Here is an 18,289-nt window from a genome sequence, read left to right on the forward strand (position 1 = left end):
ACTCAAGTTTTCCTGCTAATGTATTTAGGCAATCTTCCATAAGGGGAAGAGGAAATGTCATTCACCATCACATAATTAGGTAGTACACGATGATAATAACACCACCACGCACTACTGTCACATTTTCTGATCAAAAATAAAGCCGAATCCCAATCAGATGTTGACTTTTACTGCACCAACCTTTGAGCCCTTGCACTATTTTGTTGTTGTTATTATTTTTATTTAAATTATTGTGTGAATAAAATGGGCTACTTTTCAATTATTTTTTAAATTATTGTCTAATAAAATAGGCTGGTATGTGACACGAGTTGTTTTAATTGTGTCACTAAATATATATATAAAAAGTTTTGAGTTTTCAACATCCAATTGAGCCAACATTATTTGAATCATATTGACCATTGGGAATGGGAATGAATCGGGTAATTTGGTATACACAATCCATGGGACAGACTCCCAAATACATGAGACTTATACCCATATTTTTGGCGTGTAACCTTCACAATCGGGTAATATTAGCATCGTCAATTCCCCTGAGATAGAGTACATGTATACACACTAACACATACCCCAACAGGAACAACTGGTTATGCTAGTTGGTATAAATCGGGTTGGATCAGAATAATTGAATCAGAGTCAGTCGCATTGATCAGATGCGAGAGAAGTCTCATCAAATATCTGAATCCTATCACATGGTTGTCACTGTTTGGGAATGGCCTGGCCAAATATGTGGGAAAGACAGTAGGATCTCTTTAGGTTATGTCACTGGTACATTTACCTTAATCTACTAACTGTTCTCCACTTAAGGTCTAGATGAGATGGTACATCAGGAAATTTAGCCCATATTTTAGGAGTAATGCTGCTATGCTTACATATACCCCTTAGGCCAAATAATTCCTTCCAAAGAGCACACATCTTTTGTAATGGCCAGTCTAAAATTTACAGAAACAGAACCTCTGAGACAGATCTCAAATAATTTTAAACTGAATTCTACCCCTTTAGGTTATACAATACTATGACCAAAAATTATTTATTTCCAAACTGGAAGTACTGTACATATGTGCATTTTCCTTATTTATTTTGGAGACAATTAACATGCCAGCTGGTGAAACTACAAAGCCAATGGTTTTTATTACAAAAACTACTTTTGACTTTTACATTATTTGGGTAGAAATTTTATCAAATATCACCTTTAAACCAAACTGAAATCTAAATTACCCATATAAATTATTCCCTGTCTCAAAAATTGTCAAATGTAAAAATAGATGAAAACATCACACTTGTGGCCAACCAGCTGTAGTGTGGTTAATTGTTTAGAAATCCATTTATTGATTCTATTATACGGATAGGGTTATAGAAAGAATTAATATATTTGTTCCTTGCTTGACTTGGGTAAAGTAAAAGTAACCAAAGCAAAGCAAAACAATGCCTGACAAATCACAGGCTAACTAAGAGCCTCCTTACTTGAAAAAATTATAAGAGATACAAAACAGGAAATTACAAATAAAGAGTTAGAGGACAAAGAAAAAGATACAGACTAAATACAAATTATGAAAGATTTTGGTCTAATAACAGCAGGAAAAGGAAAGGAAAAGAAAGAAGAAAAGAAAAAGAAAAGAAAAGGTGAAATTCAGAAAGGATGATGATAAGGAGAAGAATATTAATGATAATGACATGATTTTTTAACATGGCATGGAAAATAGATAAAGGCATGATTAACGAGATTCTGTTCAGGTTTTGCTCTGAGAGATGACTGCTCTTGTCTACGGTCTTTGTTCAGTGATGTTAACTCTCCCTTTTTATAAACTCACAGCACCTACAGCCAAGCCTAGACACACTCAGCCACTGCTACACAAGAGGATAGGTTGTCCCCATTTCCTCCCTCCACCAAATTCAAATGGACAAGCTGTATTATATTATTATTTCTCCCTTCCTTCTCTGACCAGCAGAGTTGTTAGAGAGATTTTAATTTTTAAGCTTTTGCCCACAAGAACCAGCAGAGTTCGGAACATTTGATAGGACAGCCCCCAACGAAGCATCCGATAGCTGATATAGCCAGTAAGGAACCCTCCGTTGGACCACCATGAGACTAGCTTCATATGCCCAGCACCGGACCGAGGAACATCTGTGATTAAAAGATCATTGTTAACCATCATTACTTCCCAAAGACAATGCAAATTGGTTTTTATCTTACTGACCAACTACTATGAACAGGGTTTACAAGGATGCAGTTGCTTACCCTGGCCCCAGTCAGTTTAATTATTCCCAACGTTGCCTCTAGGGCTTGTTGGAAAAACTGACATTGTTCATAGCATCCTCTATTGATGTAAAGTGAGACAAACGTGCATATTTTCCCATCTCCCGATCCAAACACCCCCAAAAGAATTTTGTAATACATTCCTTTAAGGTGAATGATTCAGGTAGATCTAGGAACACGTCTGTGGCCAGAAAGAAAACCTACATGTAGCATGTCCACTCATTTAAAGATTAGTTTGGGGATTTTTACTGCTTGATAGAACTTTGTATGTGAAATTTCTGGGAGATTTCCCCTTTGAAACAGTGTTAAGCTCACTGATCAAGGCAGTAAAAAGAATTGGAGCACAGTGATTTGGTGTATAAGTTAATGATGTTACATCTTGAGCTCCAATGTATATACTGGTAATCTTTGCACTAATTTTTCCATCCACCCATTTACCTCCCTGTAGCTTTGGAACACTCATCTTAAGTCTTCTCAGTCCTCCTCATTTTTAAAGGATTTTTAAGAAGATCTAAAGAACTTCCCCTTTTTTTATATATATATACATGGGGATGTGTAACCTCGGCTTGGAGAAAGGTGGAGGTTTTTCACTGACTTTGGAAAGCCCTGTATATTTTGAGAACTTTCTTCATCCTTAGGCAAATAAGATGGTTTAATTTTTATTGCCCTTTCTGACTCAATAACGTTTAAGAGTAGGAAAAGTGGATGAGAATTCTCAACAGGATTTTCTTCAGTCAGAGCTGCTGTACCCAATGGTTTTGAGAATCCACTAATAGTTGGATGGGGGACACTGGGCACATCACCTGGAGCAGGTTTATTCCCCCACCAGGTTCAGCACCCTGTGTATTAAATTGGTTTGGGTTTAAAGATTTTTAGAAATTTGTCCAAATATTGGGGGCTACCAGGCACCAGAATAAGCATGTTGGGATTAGTGCCTGATGTTTGAAAGGGATGGGTTGTAAAGTGGGGGTAAATTTTGGGTTGGATTTCTCAAGTTTGGTAGCAAATCATCAAGATCAGGGTTGGGAAACTGTCACCAAAAACCTGCTTGAATTAAGGGATTTGTTGATGTTAAATATCCTAAAGGGTAAATAAATTATGAATTTTAAAAGAAGGTAACAGCTGATGTTTTTTCCCTTCCCAAAATGTTCACTATTCCAATAACATTGGGCTGGGGGAAAGTGCAGAAATTAATTGGCAAAGACTACAGTATGTAATTTCATCCATATCTTTCTCAAACTCCTGAATGTCCAGTAATGATATGCTGTTTTTAAATATATATTTTTGATTGAGTATTACACTTGTATTTGGGTGGCTTACTTTAAACTTTTACTTAAACTTTACACTAGAATTTTAATTTTGTTTTATAAACAAAAAAAATTTATAACTTTGTTATTTTGAGTTGTTCACTATACTTTAATAATTGTTAAATTTCAGCTGTTTGTTCATTACTTATAACATCAGATAATGAGAAATCAATAGATGTGGGGAATTGCATTAGCTCTTTGTGGACAGGTTTAGGCATCATAAATGGAAGAGGTTGGGGAGAAATAATGTATTTTGGGTTTTGCCCTCTTTAAAATATTGATAAAATTTCGAAGAATAAAAATAGGGCAACATTTTAGATTTAGTTTTGACCAAAATTTTTGTGCTCATCCAAGAAGATACCTTATTATTACTCCTGAAATCTAAAAGAGCTTCAGCATGCTTTTGACCTATACCAGGCACTCTAATTAGCTCATCATAGGTAGGTAAGATCTACCTTAGATCCCATTGACATTGTTATAACTTGACAAGTCAAAGGTCACACTAACCCAGCATATTTCTGTAAAAGAGGCACTTCCTGTCCCCAATTAGTGTGCGAGTTAATCAGAAGACCTGTCTTCTTGTGATCCGGAACTTTCAGATTCACTGAGAAGGTCAGGGGGAAAGTCAAAAATAGGGCTGAGGGGTATTTTGTAAAAGACAATGGAATGGGCAATGTGAATATATACTGCTGTCTGTTCTTGGGCTAAATGTAGCCGGAAATACAATAAATGAAGTCAAAGGTTCACTTTTGACCTTAAAACTAGGTAAAAATTGAAAATAAATGTAAACCCAAAAATACCTTCCCTCAAAAATTTATTCAAATTTCCCCGAAAAACTTCACCCTAACCAAAGAAATAAGAAACTTTACCCTGAATAAATCTCCAAATATGGTAAATTCTAAGATAAATTTTATAAAAATAAACCCTTACCTTTAAAAAACAGATGCTAGCAGTATATATTAGGGGATCACTACCAATTAGTCTGGGGGGCCTCATGTTATCCCCAAGAATAAGTGAGATTACTTTATAATCAAATTTAGATGAAAGAATTTCCTTTTAATCTTTAAATTTAGTAACCAAAATCATTACTTTCATATACCACCAAATGGACGTACGTTGGACAATAAAAAGTATTGCCACCCCTGCACACGGATCGTGGAGTTAAATAAACTTTCACTCCCCCCACCTATCCAAAATTGGCGGCAGACAAAGGAATTTAAAAATTTCTTACACCAAAAATTGATCAAAGAACAGGAAACGGGATCGGTTTTCCTTGTCGCCAAATGAAGTGATATCATGGAATATTTTTCCTTTGCATAAAAATTGCTTTACTTGTTAACTAAAATATGGGACAATTCTTCCCTTTTTGATATAAACAGTTTGTACAAACTATGTACATGAAAATAAATATATCTATAATAATGGTGCAATATTCTACATTAGTGCATATTTTTTTTTTTTTTTTTTTTTTTTTTTTTTAATATATATATATATTTTTTTTTTCTTTTTGTTTTTTGTTCTATATTCATATATACAAATGTAAAAAACTAAATAAAAAGCTGTACTTTGTAATTTGGTAAGATGGTATATATATATTTTGGTAAGATGGTAAATGACCAGTTTACTCATTTTGGTATAATTTAATACCATTTGTGACAGTAATGTCGAGTATATGCCTAACCTCGACACCCCTAGCCTCTGCTATGATTTCCGCTGTCTCAAACAGCAAATATGGTGTAGAAGCCCTGATGTTTTGGGCATGAAAATATGGTGCGTCAGATTCCAAGAGTAGTTTACACTCCGGGACAGCTTTGACCGCCTCCAACTGGGATTTGTTGAAGGTATTCACCAGCCTGGTGAAGCCAAAGTACGTGTTGTAATAAACACGCAACCACATCTCCATGAGCTGCTTGCTCCCTGTAAAACAGTGGAAATGGATGGGCTGATGCTCAGGGATGTTGTTCCTTTGAAGGATTGACAACAGATGCCTGATGGCATACACACAGTCACCACTACCCATCCCACGACAATGCAGCACTAACACCTTGCTGTCAACTACTGAGGGCAGTAAATCATTAAGCAGATCTTCCTGATCCTGCCAGACATGGGAGGACTCTGAGAAATCGAGACCAACCTCTCCTATGGCTTGGACATGTGAATCTTTAACCAACGTCCTGAAGTCTTTGAGATACTGTTCCCGCAAAGCAGGGGATTGGATGGCCTTTTTCGGATGAAATCCAATAGCTATGTGCATGTTCTCCGGCTTAGTTAGCAAGGCACTCCGAGTTGGATACCTCTCCGGATCACAATACACCGCTACCGAACCCACCAGATTGACCTCCTTACCCTCTGGCACAGGAACTTTCTCCCTCAGATTCTCCAGGGTTCCATTGGACGGCAGATTATAAGCTTGGAGAGTCCTGTCCAAGTGGAAATGGCTATCGAAAGCCTGGACTCCGACTCCCATCACTACGTCTGCCACTGTTGTCCTCTGGATACCTGCAGGCACCTTGAAATTATTGAGCCATAAATCCCGTTGGACTGGATTCATGCATGAAGCTAGCTTCAGCACAGCTCGCCAATGTACAAGTGCACCCACAGAGTTGGCTGGCTTTAGGGTTACTTGCTGGGGCAGAGTGACACCAAGCTCTTTACAGAAGGCTTGCATGGCTTGCCGTTGGGCTTCGCCAAACCCCCTGATCTTTTTGAGGCCAAATTTTTCGCCTGATGCAGATATAAAATCGCATAGGCTTTGTAAAGGTTTATTAATGCCAAAAATGAGCGATGTGGCGCACTCCAATGCTTTCACCCTAAGAGCCACGATTTCAGGGATGGTACCCAAACCCTCGTCAAAAATTTCAGGTATATGGGTCATAGCATGTACCTTGACTGCACCCCTTTCAATATTGGGGTCACTACATCCAGGGACCTGACATTTTGTCATTTTGGGTTCAACCTTAGCCACTTTTAGGCTAGGTTCCCCCACAGACTCAATCAGAGATTCTCGTTTCCGAGATTCCCCAGATGCAGCCACAGTCGCTGGCTTCTGCACAGACTGACCTGACTTGGACGATTTTGCTGATTTGGGCTTTCTTTTCTTCTTTCTGCTTTTTCCGGATTGGGATTTCTCCCCCGTACTCGCAGATTCAGAAAAGGGATTGATGCTTTTTCCGGTTTGGGATACTTGCCCAACTGAATGGGCTTTCTCCCCCGTACTAGGCAAGGAAGGGAAGGAAAGGCTTTTTCCGGTTTGGGATACTTGCCCAACTGAATGGGCTTTCTCCCCCGTACTAGGCAAGGAAGGGAAGGAGAGGCTCATTAAGGATGGAATTGGCCTTTTAATCTGTTTTCCGGTTTGGGATACTTGCCCAACTGAATGAGCTTTCTCCCCCGTACTGGCAGGCTCTTGTTTTCCGGCTTGGGATACTTGCCCAACTGAATGGGCTTTCTCCCCCGTACTAACATAGACAGAAGCAGAAGATGGGGGTGGTAAATTCGCGGCAATACGCGCCAAGGCTGCCCTTCTACTACCCTCCATGGAATACACAAGGCTTGGGGACTTTTCCAAAGGAGACTCACGGGGTTTAGGGCTCCCTTTGGTAGCAGATCCATCTGAGGATCCAAGCAATTCCGAAGAATTGCCAGACTCCCCAGAATAGACCTCCCCCTCCAGGATGTCCACCTCCATGGCCTCTGCTGATGTTGAAGGAACTGGTGTGGAAGTCCCCCCTCCCCCAGACACCACAAAAGAGGTTTGGGTAATAGTGGGGTCAGTTCCCAACCTTATATCCCTGACTGGTCCCGAGAAAACACTTGGCTCCCCAATAGGTTTGGGTCGCACTGGTTTCCTGGATTTCCCAGTCTTAGGATTAGGTGGGAGTTTGGAGATATGTTTTTCCACCCAATTTCTATTGGAAATCCCCTTGGAGAGTACCTCAGACGCCAATTCGCGCAGCCATGAGTAATACTCACCCTTCTTCTTAGCTTTGGCCATTTGGATTTTACACAAGTCCACTACATCTAATACTGACTGTTGGATTTTGTCAGTTTTACCGGGCAGAGCTTCTACAAGATTTTGGACAAAGTCCCCGGCTTGGATGGCTGGGAATACACGGAATTTCTTCCATATTTCCAATTCATCCAGAACTTTACTCTTGGACTGTTGCTGCTGGGCCATCTGAAATGATAAATGAACACACAGATTTTAGGTTATATGTTGTTCAGTTTGTTTGCAACGAGGACATTTATATTTATCAATATCCAAGGCATCAGTCACTGTGATATTAACACAGGACCCATGATACCATTCATCGCAAAAATCACACTGAATCATGAACCGTCCACCATATGGTTCTCTACAAACACAATATAAAGTGGTGTCAGTAGTATCATTAAGAGTGTCAGTTTGAGATTTCCTTGCATTATGCGCCTTTATCCATGCTGGAATTCTCCTATCAGTGCAGGGTTTCAACAGATCATGGTTTAAGACGACAAGGGCATTCTTTAACTTTACTCTATACAGATATGAGCTCAGCTTAGCCTCAATGATTCCAGGTCCTTTCCATGGTGAGTGTAGCTTGCGAGATTTGCCTTTAGGTGTTGATTTGTCTAATACATAGACAAGATCCCCTTCACCATAAAGTCGGAGTAAGATCTTAAGGTCATAATCCCGCTTCATTCTCCTTGATGTAGATTGGAGTCTCTCTCTGGCTGTTGTATGAGAATGTTGTATTCTTTGCACCAGGTCAGCCACAAATTCACCATAATCCTGGTGTTGCTTACTTGTTTCATGGGGAAACATCAGATGGGCTGGGATATTAACTTCCCTCCCTAACATGAGCATATTGGGCGTGTACCCTGTGCTCCGGTTAATGGTTGATCTTATAGCCCCTGCTATTTGTTGGATGTATTTATCCCATTCATGTTGATCCTTGCGGATGAAACAACGAACAGCATCCATGATGGTACGGTTAAACCTCTCCACCTGGCCATTAGCGGAAGGTCTATAGGGTGTAGTTCGGGATTTGTGAATGCACAAAGCACGACACATAGCAGCAAACAATTTACTTTCAAAATTTCGCCCCTGGTCCGAGAATATATTAAGTGGATATCCAAATTTAGAGAAAAAATTATCGATTGCCGCTTTAGCTGTAACCTCAGCTGTTTGTGAAGGCAAAGGCACACACTCTACCCATTTGGTGAACTGATCAACCATAACAAGGCAATACTCATGTCCGTTTGATGTTTTTGGTAGAGGTCCCATGAAATCAATATGGACCCTTTCCATTGGGGCTCCAGCTCTGTACTCAATTAGAGGTACTCTCCCATAAGCGTCCTTTTTCTTGTTTTGGTTACAAGAGTCGCAAGTGTTAATAAAGTTTTCTACATCTTTATTGAGATTGACCCAGTAAAATTTTTCTTTCAGGCGGAATTTGGTACGGGAGATTCCTTGATGACCAGAAGTGGGTATATCATGGTGTAGGGATAAAATTTCATTTTTTAAACTAGCTGGAATTACTAGTTTCTGGTCATCTGCTTTGATGTTCTTTTTGTAAATAACGCCATGTGAAAGAATGAAAAATTCTTTGTTAAGCCAGTAACACTTTGCAACAGGACTGCTTGCGAAGAGTTCTCCCTTTTCAGGACTTTTACCTGTTAGCAACCATTGTCGGAGATGACCTAAATCAGGGTCTTTTTCTTGTTCTTCTTTTAAGGTATCAACAGAATAACCCCAACATTGTAATGATGAATTTTGACTGGAGTCTTGAATGGGGGCAATAGATGTTAATTTGACCTCCCCTGTTGAACTTAAAATTTGTATAGAAGGCCCATGAGTTTGGTTGTGGCATTCATCCCAGTTGCTAATAAGATTGAGTACGAGCTGTGAAATACAGTCAATTTGGGGACTTTGTCTTTCTGGGAAATTCAGACTGTCACTACCATGTGAAGCATGACTCACCACATTTACGTCAGAAGCAAGGTTAATTGCGTCATCCACGTTTTCAAAGAATTCTCCCCAATTTTTGTGGGCACGTTCACAAAACTTGCAACCGCCACAAGGGAGATCTTTGGGTTTTAGGCCGGCAATATAATTAGAACAGGGAGCTAACCGATCTGGTTTTCTAGAAAGGGTGTCGGCATTAGTATGTTTTTTACCAGACCGGTGGGTAATGATCATGTGGTATTGAGATAACTCCTCAATCCACCTGGCTAGCTGCCCCTGTGGATCTTTGAAACGCAATAACCAAGTCAGGCTGGAATGATCTGTTCTGACAGTAAACACTCTTCCCAAAAGATAGTATTTAAATTGGCGAGTAAACCTCACAATACTCAGTAGTTCTTTTCGGGTAGTGCAGTATTTTCTTTGCTCAGGGGTCAGGACATAGCTACCATAGGCAATAACTCTTTCCCGACCATTCTGGACTTGGATTAATTCTGCACCAATTGCAACATCTGAAGCATCAGTATCCAAAATGAATGGATCTGTATCATTAGGCAAAGCTAACACAGGTGGTTCAGCTAAAGCCCTTTTTAATGCAACAAATGCTCCCTCACAGTCTGAGTCCCAGATAAAAGGTTTGTTCCCGGTCAGTTGATACAAAGGCTGAGAGATTTCTCCAAAATTTTTGATAAAAGTGCGATGATAATTTACTAAACCCATAAACCTTTCTACTTCTTTTGAATTTTTGGGCTTTGGCCATGACTGGACTGTTTCTATATCTTTTAAATTCATTTTCAATTCACTGTTAGAGACCACCCTCCCTAGGAATTCTACTTCTTTCTGAAAAAATAAGCACTTTCTTGCCTTTAGCTTTATCCCGTATTTTCGAAATCTCTCTAAAGCCTCTGTCAGATTAGTGACGTGATCAGCAAAAGACTTTCCCATGACCAGAATGTCATCCAGGAATGCCAGAACTGTCTTCCAAGTGAGACCCCTCATTAACAGATTGACAACCCTGGAAAATGTTGCAGGGGCATTTGTGAGCCCAAACCCCATTTTACAATGTTCAAACAGGCCATATTTTGTCACGAAAGCAGTTTTCTTTTGGTCTTCTTTTTTGATTTTAACCTGCCAATAAGCAGAGTTGGCATCAATTTTGGAGAACCAATTATTTCCTGCCAAAGTATCGAGACAATCTTCCATAAGGGGAAGAGGGAATGTGTCTTTCACTGTCACATTGTTTAGTGCACGATAATCGATACACCACCGTACACTACCGTCACGTTTTCTGATCAAAACAGGAGCTGACGCCCAATCAGATGTAGATTCTTGAATAACACCAGCCTTTAACATTTTATTTAGGTGTTCTTCTTCTTCATTAACAAAACAGGCTGGTGTGCGGCGCATGCGTTGTTTGATGGGCCTTGCATCGCCTGTATCAATTTCATGTTCAATTTCTGTAAAATTGCCAAGATCATAATCATGCTTTGCAAAAACATCTTGGTATTCTTGTAAAATTTGAAATAAAATTTGTTTTTGATCTTGGGACATGAAATTTTTAGAATTTTGAAAAACGGGTTTGACATGTTCGGGTAGATTTTGAAGAAATTGAGAATCATTGTTTACATCTGAAGGGGTCGACTCAGATTGAATCACATTGACCATTGGGAACAAGTTTGAATTGGGGGGTTTCGGTGTACACGGCCTACAGGAATGACTCCTTGATGTATGTGACTTATACCCATACATTTGGCGTGTAACCTTCTTAATAGGGCGTTGATTAGGAACGTCATGTTTCCTAAGGGTGTCTGAATCAAGGGCAGATTGTTTGACCAAAGTCTCATCACTGGGATCCATCGGGAGAGTCATTTGACCAAATATCTGACTCCAATTTTTGTCATGATCGGGTAATTGAGTCGGGATGGCACTTTCATCAGGAAATCCAATCCATGTTTTAGGAGTAGTGCTACTATGATTACACTTACCCCCAAGATCAAATTTTCCTTCATAAAAGCACGCATCACAGGCCGGGTTGGTAGTATTTTCAGAAACAGAACCTTGGGGTACTTGGTACAAAATTTGATCAAATTCCACTGCTCTAGCTATAATTTGTCCCTTTTTGAATTTTCTAAAAGAGTCAGTGGGATTGACAATGCACACCACCGGGTTAGAACAGGCAGTCTGAATACTACGAGGGATTAACACAGTCTCCTCCGTCGATTCAATGTAATATTTTTCTACAGGTTCACTAATATTACAAGTGACCCGAGACACTGATCTAGGAGGGACCGTGATACCCCTACTCAGACTTACCCGAGCAATGGTGGGATCATTGCCGGTTGTTTGAGTTTGAATAGGGACTTTTTGGTTGTTAATAATCAAAGCTTGATCTTTTAAATCAAGTACTGCCCCAAGAAATTGTAAGATATCATGACCCAGTAGCATTTGATCTTGAATGGGTGCCACATACAAATTTTCTTTAAAATGAACAGGTCCTATTTCCATGTAAACTGGTGACACCACAAAGCCGGAAATTTTTGATTTTTCACTGGCCAGCTGCATTTGGCAATCGCCAAGTTTTTTGGGAGGATTGGGTAATTGCTGATAAATTTTGGATGATAAAACAGAAGCTTCTGCGCCAGTGTCAATTTTTGCTTTAACTTTAATATTTCCGACTTTCATTGTGACAAAAGATGAAACTATGCTTAATTGGGTCACGCTTGGTTCTGTTCTGAGAGATGACATTATAGTCTGCGATCTTAGTTCAGTGGTGTCAACTCCCCCTTTTGAATAACTCTCAGCACCCTCTTCCGGTACATAGTATCTTCGGCCTTTGCCCCTAGAGCAAAAAGGTCGTCCCCGTCCCCTCCTTCCACCGGCACCAGCTTTGTCAGTCAATTCCATTCCCTCACTTCCCCGACCAGCAGGTTGGTAAGAGATACAAAAATTGACATTTGACTTGCCAGCATCAGCAGAATTTGGAGCATATGATGGGACACCCCCAACAGAACAACCCATAGCTGACGTAACCAGCCTGGAATCGCTTATTGGATTACTCTCAGGACTAGCTTCAACATACTGAGTACCAGTTTGAAGGACATCTGAGATCAAGGGATCATTGTCCTCACCATTACTTTCCCAAGATAACGCCTCAGGTTGTAGTACTGACCGACTGAAATGAACAGGGTTCCCAAGGATGCGGTCGCTTACCTTGGCCCCAGTCAGTTTAAAGAATTTCCAGAATTGCCTTTTTGACTCATTTGTCTGGATCTATTTTGGTTTTGGCGAAAATTTGTATTTTGTGACTGTGGATTTCTCCCAACTTGTGAATTTTGAAAAAATTGGCCTTGGGTATTTTGATTTTGAGGAAATCGAGGTTGGGAGAATCGAGGTTGGGAGAATTGATTTTGTGGAAATTGATTTTGAGAAAACTGATTTTGAGAAAATTGATTTCTAGGGGCTTGATTTTGAAAAAATGGTCTATTTTGATTTTGTTGAAATGGCTGCCGAAAAGCTCTTGTTGGTGGCTGTTGTTGAGGAACTTGAGGAATTTGGCGCTGAACATAGGATTTTTGTCTTACCCACTGTTGGTATTGGGGACAGTCTTTTTTGAAATGAACACTGCTGTTACAAAAATAGCACCGAAAATCCTGGGTAAGATGTTTTTCTATCAGTTGCTCAACAATGGTTTCTAATTCAGACATGGAATTAATTTGGAGCGAAGAAAGTTGGGGTTTGGCCAACAAGCTTGGGGTATTGTCGGGAGGATTCTCAGTCAAGTTTAATCCAACTGGATTAACTGAGATTTCTTCCTTGGGCTTTTTGTTTTTTCTTTTATAATCCAGAGAGTCTTTGGACACATGTTGGAAATAACTGACTTTGTTCATAGCATCCTCTAAGGTGTTAGGTTGAGACAGTCGCGCATATTTACCCGCCTCCTGATCAATACAACCCTGGCAGAATTTGGTGATACATTCTTTAAGAGTGAAAGATTCAGGGAGATCTGGGTACGCGTCTGTGGCCAGTAACAACACCCGACATGCCCACTCATTTAAAGTCTCAGTTGGTAGTTGGGCGGCCTGATGAAACTCAGCACGGGAAGTTTCTGGGATATATTCCTTTCGAAACACAATGTCAAGTTTATTCATCAGGGCAGGGAAGGTGATAAGGGGATTGGAGCGGGTCAATTTCGTAAAGAAACTGAGGGCTTTCCCTTTTAAACTCCAATGCAGGAAATCTTTGCACTGACTATCCGTCCATCCATTTACTTCCCTGTAGCTTTGAAACATGCACCTAAAGTCCTCCCAATCCTCTTTACCATTGAAGGAGAGATTCTTAGGAAGATCAATAGGATTCCCCCTATCTTGTTGAATGACATGGGGGGCTGTAACATGAGCTTTGGGAAAGACAGAGGATTTCACTGACCTTGGATAACACTGCATATTTTGAGATAATTCTTCTTCCCTAGGCAAATTTGATGGTTTAATTTTGATTGCCTTTTGGGGCTCTAAAAAATTTAGAGTTGAAAGAGGTGGGAGAGAACTCTCAACAGGATTTTCTTCAGTCAGTGTTGCTGGGCCCAATTGTTTTGAGAATCCAGTTTTAGCGGGTTGGGGAACACTGAACATTTCACTTGGAAAGGGAATTGTACCCCTACCAAGCTCAGCATCCGGTGGATTGAATTGGTTTGTTTTTGAAATTTTATTGGGGTTTATACCAAAATTTTGAGGAATACCAAGTTCCGGAATAAGCGTGTCACCTACTCCATTATTGGCGCCTGGTATTTGTAATGAATGGGTTTTAGGGACATTGGGCAATTGGGACAAATTGGGGCCTGGATTTCTCAAATGTGGTAGCGAATCATCAAGATCAGGGTTTGAAAACTGTGGCTTAGGATCTGCTATAGTAGGGGGATTGATAGGTGTTATATATCCCTGAGGATTAAACAAAGCATGATCCGGAACTCTGTTCTGGGCAGTAGTTGATGTTTTGTTTTCACCCAAAATGTTCGCTGTACCAACAAAATTGGGTTGATTCCCACCACCATGAGGTGGGGGAATATTGGAGCAAATGTCAATAGGCAAAGAAAAACGTCTAGTAATGTCGTCTAGTTCCCTATCAAATTCCTGATAGTCTTGCATAAGTGGCCTACCTGGTTCAAATGCTGACTTAGGTGGAACTTTTAATTTAGGTGGCTCACTTTGATTTTTAAATTTTTGAATTTTTTCTTTGAGAATTGAAAAATTGAGCATTTTTTGTTTTTCTAATTGCTCGTTTTGGTATAAAAGTTGTTCTATTTCAGAACGTTGCTCATGGCTTACAGCATCAGGAATAGATAGGTCAATAGACGTTGATAGCTGCGTCGGCTCTTCGGTAACAGGATTAAGCATCTTTGTTGGACGAGATTGGGAAGAGTTTTCTTTTCTTTCTTTGGGTCTGGCCCCCCCAAAAGATTTAGATGGTCTGAAATTATTTTGGAAATGAAAATAGGGGAACACTTTAGATGAAAGATTGGACCCTAATTTTTGTAGAAGAAAATTCTCATCCAAACAGATACCCTGTTCTCTGAAATCTAAAAGAGCTTCTGCACGCTTCTGACCTATGCCAGGTACTCTCATTAAATCATTTATGGTAGCATTTGTGAGATCTACCATAAATTCTTTTGCCATTGCCATAATTAATAACAAAAGATCACACTAATCCAGCTATTTTCTGTAAAAGAGGCACTTTTTGTCCACAATTAGTGTGAGAATTAATAAGAAGACCTGTCTTCTAGTGATCCGGAAATTTCAGTTTCACCGAGAAGGTCAGGAAAAGGGTCAAAAATAGGGCTGAGGGGTACTTTTGTAAAAGACAAGGGAACGGGCAATGTAAATATATACTGCTGTCTGTTCTTGGGCTAAATGTAGCCGGAAATATAATAAATGAAGTCAAAGGTTCACTTTTGACCTTAAAAATTTGTAAAAAATTGAAAATAAATGTAAACCCAAAAATACCTTCCCTCAAAAATTTAATTCAAAATTCCCGAAAAACTTAACCCTAAACAAAGAAATAAGAAACAATACCCTGAATAAATCTCCAAATATGGTAATTTTTTAAGATAAATTTAGTAAAAATAAACCCTTACCTTTAAGAAACAGATATAAGCAGTATATATGGGGGATCACTACCAATTAGTCTGGGGGTCCTCACGTTATCCCCAAGAATAAGTAAGATTACTTTATAATCAAATTTAGATATAAGAATTTCCTTTTAATCTTTAAATTTAGTAACCAAAATCATTACTTTCATATACCGCCTAGTGGACGTACAAGGGTATGCTGGACAATAAAAAGTATTGCCACCCCTGCACACGGATCGTGGAGTTAAATAAACTTTCACTCCCCCCACCTATCCAATATGGCGGCAGACAAAGGAATTTAAAAATTTCTCACACCAAAAATTGATCAAAGAACAGGAAACGGACTCGGTTTTCCTTGTCGCCAAATGAAGTGAACCCGAGTGGCTAAACTCACTTATTCTCGTGATAACTACAGTCTAAATGATAGTGATACACAAAGGCGGCTGACACACCCTGATCAGGGGCATGAACAACTTACCTTTAAATTTCCACTGTCTGGACTCCTATGCAAACTTCAAAAATCTCCTAGTCTGTCACTACAATCTGTACCAATTGGATCTGTCTAGTAGGAAGAACTTAGGAATATTTGCTTAGTGAAGAATATATACAAAGGAGGTGCTGATCCTACGGAGGTGTCTCTCTAGCGAGGTCGCTCAGTGGAATGGTTGAGTGAAGATAGCTCTCAAATTTTCCGCTGTCTATCTCATACTGCTAGGTGGCGCAACATCATATTAATAGATGGCGCTTTATTCAATACAAGCCACAACCGTAATCACAACAATACATTCTGTCAGAATCAATTAATGCCAATTTTTCCTAATGTCAATTTTTCCACATTGTTAAAACTATCACATTGCTCAGCCCAATATCTGATCCAGTCACGTAGTTATGTTGGGCATCATTTAGGCCTACCAGTAGGTCTAAACAGGCATATTGCTTTGTAGTGAAAAAAATGGTTAAAACAAAGAAAGAAAGATTTTCTTTACAAAACATTGTCAGCTGATCAAATATGGGTCACCTTTCCTTCATTTTGACTCCGCTCTCGACCTGGAACCGCAGATTCTCACTTTAGTTTACGTTGAACGTGGGACTTAATATCAATATCGGAAATGCATTCACATCTTCTGTCGTCGCTCATCAGTCACACCTAGCACACTTTAGATGTCCAGCATAACGATATGGCACTCCTGGTGACAGGAACTGGAACCGGGGTAACATTAGGCTAATCCAAGTCCCCCAGGACTAACATTACTTGGGAATAATAGTCCTACAGGGACTTAGGTTCCTGGCTCATAATTATAGTAAGTAGGACTTGTATTACTGTCGGACTTTTATTCCTGTTACACCTATGGCAGTAATAAAAGTCTGGCCATTTGAAAGCCCTATCCTTAGCCAATAATACTGTTAAATGATAAAACTATAAATGTATATGAAATCCTTCTGGTGAGCCATATATCAGACAAAAAATGAGAGGTTTGCAACTTCAGCTCGAGGTTAGCGTGCAAGACCATAAGGTAAGAATCTATGAACCGTTCTGTTGCATCTATGGGTTCGAGACCTACCTTTGACATGACCTTACCCCCCCCCCCCCATCCGCCACTCTTCCCACTATTTATTACTTGTAGCAAAATGTTTAATGGTGTTTTTAATGTCTAATATTTGTTCGAAATTCCGTGCTCATTACATGTACAACTTTTTTGTTTTGTCTTTTAAGTGTCAAAGCACCAAAATAGCAAAGGGCTATTACAGAACATTATATACATATATTGCATTTTTCAATTTCTAAACTGTCTTGATTTGTCTTAAATCTCAGCCCATACTTTCCAAGAGCAAATTTCCGTCGAGTTTGAGGTTATTTTTTCATATCAGTGAGTGTAAACCGAAAAATAAATCTAAGAACGGAGATCCCGCGTTTTGTGTAAAGTGATTTTTCTCTTAGGAATAAAGTTTTGAAAGAGAGAGAGAGGGAGAGAAAATAAGAATTTCGACGCAAAACACAAAAGGTTCACCCCAGTAGAAAAGGACATTAAATAATATACACTGTACATATACCTCAAAGGATGAAAATAAGGGATGTCTTTGGATGGTGCCTTATTTTGTTTAAAAAAATATTTGGCAAACCAGGCTCATACATATTGTGCACTGAGGGAGGAGTACGCCACAAATATGCGTTAACACGTCAAAATTTGCGTTTACTATATAAAAAATACACATAAAATAAATAAATTGCTTTTGTTTCTTCATTAATATGCATATAAACTGCCTATCTGAAAACATTGTAAAATATAAAGATAAAATGTCATATAAATAGAATAAAACAATATTATATCTTTAAAAAACTAGTATGTCTCTATATCTATTTAATCATGTCATTTCTTGGTGTAAACTTTATAGGACATGCGTTACTAAAATGTCAGGAACGCACGTCCCATTAGGACGTGCATTACTACACGTAGGACTTACATTACTTGGGAGCCTTTGTCCTACGGATATTGAATCCTAGTAACGTATGCCCTAGGACTTTCATTCCTAGCAATGCATGCCCTAGGACTTGCATTCCCAGGACTTAGTGTCCGGGCAGACTTGCGTTACTAGGACGTGTACTCCTGCCACACCGGTGTTACGTGATTCAAGGTCATACGGAGCCCAATTCCCAATGATGGATA

The 18,289-nt window shown here is 39.4% G+C and overlaps 3 protein-coding genes across 4 annotated transcripts in view; 1 reads left to right on the top strand and 2 right to left on the bottom strand.

Moving 5' to 3' along the window:
- LOC106160107 (sialin-like) overlaps window positions 1–17,962 on the top strand; it is a 30,350-nt gene extending 12,388 nt beyond the window's left edge. For both annotated transcript variants that reach the window (XM_086995956.1, XM_086995957.1), the window contains exon 12: window positions 16,404–17,962. The gene's annotated coding sequence lies outside the window, so the exon portion shown is untranslated. The remainder of the gene's footprint in view (window positions 1–16,403) is intronic.
- On the bottom strand, window positions 5,011–16,404 carry LOC106164908 (uncharacterized). Its single transcript, XM_013542953.2, has 2 exons — window positions 16,102–16,404; window positions 5,011–7,738 (listed from the first exon to the last, which is right to left on the bottom strand). The coding sequence occupies exon 2, from the start codon at window positions 7,736–7,738 to the stop codon at window positions 5,183–5,185; it is 2,556 nt and encodes an 851-aa protein (XP_013398407.1). The 5' UTR covers window positions 16,102–16,404; the 3' UTR covers window positions 5,011–5,182.
- Window positions 7,734–16,095, bottom strand: LOC106164909 (retrovirus-related Pol polyprotein from transposon 412). Its single transcript, XM_013542956.2, has one exon. The coding sequence runs from the start codon at window positions 12,518–12,520 to the stop codon at window positions 7,766–7,768; it is 4,755 nt and encodes a 1,584-aa protein (XP_013398410.2). The 5' UTR covers window positions 12,521–16,095; the 3' UTR covers window positions 7,734–7,765.
- Window positions 17,963–18,289: the final 327 nt, after the last annotated feature.

This window comes from Lingula anatina, chromosome 9 (genome assembly GCF_051362555.1).
Source record: "Lingula anatina isolate TDL-2025a chromosome 9, LinAna3.0, whole genome shotgun sequence".
In the NCBI taxonomy this organism is placed as follows: Eukaryota; Metazoa; Brachiopoda; class Lingulata; order Lingulida; family Lingulidae; genus Lingula; species Lingula anatina.